This window comes from Crocodylus porosus, unplaced genomic scaffold, assembly GCF_001723895.1.
Source record: "Crocodylus porosus isolate Cpor-Errol unplaced genomic scaffold, CroPor_comp1, whole genome shotgun sequence".
Classification (NCBI taxonomy): Eukaryota; Metazoa; Chordata; order Crocodylia; family Crocodylidae; genus Crocodylus; species Crocodylus porosus.
The window spans coordinates 18,786,353-18,790,993 of NW_017728914.1; the positions used below are offsets into that span (position 1 = coordinate 18,786,353).

The following is a 4,641-nucleotide window of genomic DNA, read 5'->3' on the forward strand; positions in this document are numbered from 1 at the left end:
TCTCCCTTTGCCAGCCTCAGAGATAGAGGGAATGGAGTTCACCCTTCAAGGTCAGGGCTACAGTGTTAACTCTCGCTCAGCTACTGCGACTGAAATCAGGATCCCCTGCAGCCAGGACAAAAAGTCTTTTTTCCTTTGCCTTCCTGAAACAAGCTGTGTGTCCTGTCTTGGTGGTAGGGGGTTATGCAAGGAAATAGGGTAAATGGCAAAGGTAATGCAAAATTATAAGTAATGGTAAGTCCAGACCGGGAACTCCTTAACAGCCATCCTGGGGTTTCCTCCCTCTTTTATTCAGGTAACGTTTTAATATTTTTTTTTCTTTTTAGCTCCTTGACTGTCCATCAGCTTTATACCTTACTATTAGGTATGGTTGGGGGTCACAGGTAACAGTATCATACCCAAAACCAATGGTTCTCTCACTTACAGTCAGTCCTGTGCTATGTCTGGAAGAAAATACCAGAACTGCCAAAGATCCGTATCTTGCACTGAATTAGAGAATAATGGCTATGGCTACAGTGATTTACAGTGATACTATCCAGGCGGAGTCATTAAAAAGTACAAGATCAAGGTTTACTATGCTCTCATCAATTCAGAATAAAAATTAGTCCCATGTAATGTTGCAATGCATTTGTCATTTTTGTTAAGTAGACTGAAAATTGTTTGAATGTAAAAACATTTAAAGAAGGTAAACACTTTAGTGCAAAAGCTATATTAGGAGCAGTTGAAGCTGCTATAAATAGGAGCTATACAAGTAAAAAGACACTTGACAAGTTTATAACTGAGGCTGTGAATATTAATTTCCATAACGTTGTGTCATTATCCTGAGTGAATGAGTTAACTGTCTCATTATCTAAACCTCTGATTGGTGATTGCTGGATTTGATCATTCTGGCATCAGAAGGCTAGAATCACAGCTGGCGTAAATCAACCTTGCTCTGTTCAAGTCAAATGGAGTTGGGCCAATTTAGCTCAATTAACAAGCTGGCCAAGAGTCTTGGAGGTACTGCTGGGAATTAATGCCACAATCTAGAACAGAGGACATGTACCCAGCTACTTACAGACTGGTCACAGAAACTATTTTATTTTTGCTTTTACTGTGTACCACTAATGGTTGAACAGCTATGCAGGATTAAGACAAAGGAACTGCAAGAAGGCAAGCAGTAGCATTTAAGTCACTCATCCTCCTTCTGGATACTTTATGCCTGATCGCAACTATTTATTCTAAATGGTATGATGTTCATATGGCTCAGGATGATTCCTTTGCAGCACTGGAATGGATATGTCACAAAAATAGTCAGAACGTACACCTGCATATAGTATTCATTGTGCATCGGCGGTGTGTGTGTAGCTAAAACTCCTTCATAAAATAGAATTTCTTTAAAAGATCACAGCTGAGATGAACATATGAAATGCTAAGCCCTAGTCCTCACCTAATGCAGGAGCGGGCAAAGTCTGGCCCGTGGGCTGGATGAGGCCTATGGCAGGCTTCATTTCCCAGCAGCCCCTGCCCGCATTGCTGCAACTTGTTTCTCTGGAGACCCCAGAAACCGTGGGGCTGGGACAATGTGGGGCCAGGGTTTCTACGGAAAGGCACCCAGCTGGGCAGGGAGCTGCTCCGGAGGAGCAGACCTTTGTAAGCGTCATAAGCTTTTGAGATCTTGCAGCGGTGACAGCGTGGTCCAGAGGCAGGCACAGCTGCAATCCACTGTCACCACTGCAAGATCCCAGCCCCGGCTCCAGTTCTCTTCTCACTGGGTTTTTGTGCATTAATCTAAAACATGTCCATAAGTTATGGCCTCAGGATATATTTGCATTATACAGATGTGTTCAAATGGTGGTTTTTTTTCATTAGCAGGCTTATTTTGTCTTGTTTTGGCACTTCCTGTGGCCAAATAACAGGCATCTTGGCTTAGATGACATAACTTAGTTCTGTATATGTTTTAAACATAATATATATTAATGCCTCAAAAATGGATTTCCTGACAGTGTTTATGGTACTTTTGGGAAAACTATACGCAACAGTTCTGAATAAGCGTTGTGTAGGTCTGTGGAAATGCATGCCTACCAGGAAGTGAAAGCACAGCAGAGCTGCATTTCTTCAGCTCTGTTCTGATCAGCTGAAATATGTCACTCTTCAAAAGAGTGTTTAAATTAAACAGCTTTAAGTTGGGTGGTTTTGTTTAAAACCAAAATTCCAATCACACTTCATGAAATTCTGAAGAGTAATTTCGCCAAGCCTCTGTGCTGACTGCTACAGGGCTCGCATGTATTTCATCCTTTTTGTCTCTTCTAGTGCTTAGCATCTGCCTGTTTCTGTCTATGCTGCTGGCCTTTTCTTTCTATGACATGTGAACAGGCAGAGCCCTCTGCTGGAAAATGCTGACTACTATTACTTCTGTGTAGTTGTACCTAGGATAAAATTACCTACTGGATTGTCTACATAGTGAATGCAGTGTGAAACATCTATGATGTGAATTTAAAAGGCGAGCACTATTCTGCATGAATTCCCTATACTGACACTCATATTTCCTGTACAAACTATCATATTCCACACTGAGAGATTTGTGCAGTTTAATTTACTTTGGGAGAGATTAACCTATGTTACACAAGGGCATTCTTGGTGCCAAATAAGAAAACCTACACGGAAAGTCAATGCTGAATAGCCATTAGAGGCAGCAAATCTGGGATTTTCCCCCATGTAGACAAACCCCAAATTCTGTGGAAGAAGGAAGCAGGCTTAGTTTTTTTTAAATGCTCTGGAGGACTAATATTTTCTCTCTGATGTTCAGGCTAGACCTCTTGTTTCTTGTTGCAAGGGGAAGTCTAACACTGCCATGGAAGTTAACCTGGAGTTTCATTTAAACCATAATTGGAGGGAGCGTGTTCATGGAAACTATTGCCTGGCAACAGGGTCTGGTCAATTGTGAGTTCTTATCTAAACCGCCACAAGTCAAAGCCTTTAGAAGAGATTAATTTCAGTTGTATCTCCCTCTCACAGACCTACAGAGGATGGGATCTCTGTGAAGATCACGGATGCCTTGTATGTTTTAAATCTTCTGAAAAAAGAGCCTTTTAAGCGTACATTAATATAGAGCTTATTTTCAAATCCCCACTTTTATTTCTCATGCTATATGGTATTTCTTTCTAATCTAATGTGTCATGCTCTCTTGCTTTTATACGCTAAGCAATCAAATATATTTTACTGAATTATTCAACATAAAAGCTCTTATGTGAAGAAGCTCATCAAGTTATCCCTTCTCATTATATCCACCATCCTCATCACATCACACCTTACCTAAACGTCTGTAAGATGTCCCAGAAGATAGGAAGATTTTGAGTTAACATATATGGTGTTGCCAGCTCCTGTGATTTTTATCCCAGTGTTTGGTGTTTCTCTACAAAGCCCCAACTTTGAGACTGAAGTGAATAAACGACAGTCTGTTCTTTTTCCATTTCTTAACTTCTGTGATTCAGTCTGCACAAGGCATACAAAATTGATTAGGGGACAATCCCATACTGGAAATGATAACAGATATGGAAAAGATTTCATAGACATTAGGGCTGGAAGGGACCTCGGAAGATCATCGAGTCCAGCCCCAGATCTAATCCAAATTTTATGCTTTTCCTCGAATGTACTAGAAAACGTGATGACTAAACATAAGCACGTCAGACTGCAATAAGCCTGCCTCTTTACTTCCCTCCTGCAGTCTCTGCTCTGCAGTACGGTGCTCTGAAAAACTTTAATAAAGATCAGTCTAGATTATCCAAAGGAATTCAACCTGCAAAGTTGATCTGTCGTAACAAAAAAACATACAGGCCGGTGTGTAAATGAGAGAACCATTCCTCCAGTCCTTATCTAGCTGCATTACACTGCCAGACACCAGTTAGCAAGGCAACTTTGGGTGAGAGGTGCTTACCACTTAAAACCATTTCACTCTGAACCATCCCCATATCTCCCACCCCTGGGCGTCAAAGCCATTGCAAGTGATGTCATATCAGAGTTCAAGCCAAACAGGGTTTTGATCCTAGCTGCTCCTAATTACATAGAAGAATGAGAGGGACACACAAGAATCATGAATACAGTGGGTTTTGTAGGTGAGTCATGAACATGTTACAGATGCCTACATTCAGCACTACTTAGCTAATCACCCTAGCCAGCAGGGTAAATTGAAGCAGCAGAGCACTCTGTGAACTCAACTGTATATTAACAGCAACTCCGCTCTTGGAGTACTTTTACCTGCCTGAGTATATATGCATTACATTCACACCTACACGTTTTTCCTGATCCTGCCCTGATTGTTGCCTTCCCAGCACTATGAGTCGGAAGCACAGCTCCCATTTTGCATATGTGCACCAAGTGCAAAGTCCACAGCCTGGTGCACACTGTGGAAGAGAAGGTGCCTTTTCCCCTTCTTAAAGTACTCTCCCCGTTGCAGAGAACTCCTCACAGAGGGGTTGCACTGGGCCAACAGCACCTGGATGCCAATCTCCTCATAATCTCTGCAGACCTCTTTGAGTGTGCGAATCCCTGCTGTGTCCAAGAACTGCACTGCACAGCAGTCAATCACTATGGTGTGGAAATCCAAGGGTTCAGAGACAAGCTGCACTGAGATGTCATCTTGTTTGCTCTCAGAATTCATCA

The 4,641-nt window shown here is 41.9% G+C and overlaps 1 protein-coding gene across 1 annotated transcript in view; it reads right to left on the reverse strand.

The window, feature by feature from the left end:
* Positions 1 to 4,020: 4,020 nt before the first annotated feature.
* Positions 4,021 to 4,641, reverse strand: part of LOC109309847 (sulfate transporter-like) — a 4,061-nt gene continuing 3,440 nt past the window's right edge. The window contains exon 3 of the mRNA XM_019534717.1: positions 4,021 to 4,635. Within this exon, the coding sequence (XP_019390262.1) occupies positions 4,313 to 4,635 (323 nt within the window). The 3' untranslated portion in view covers positions 4,021 to 4,312. The remainder of the gene's footprint in view (positions 4,636 to 4,641) is intronic.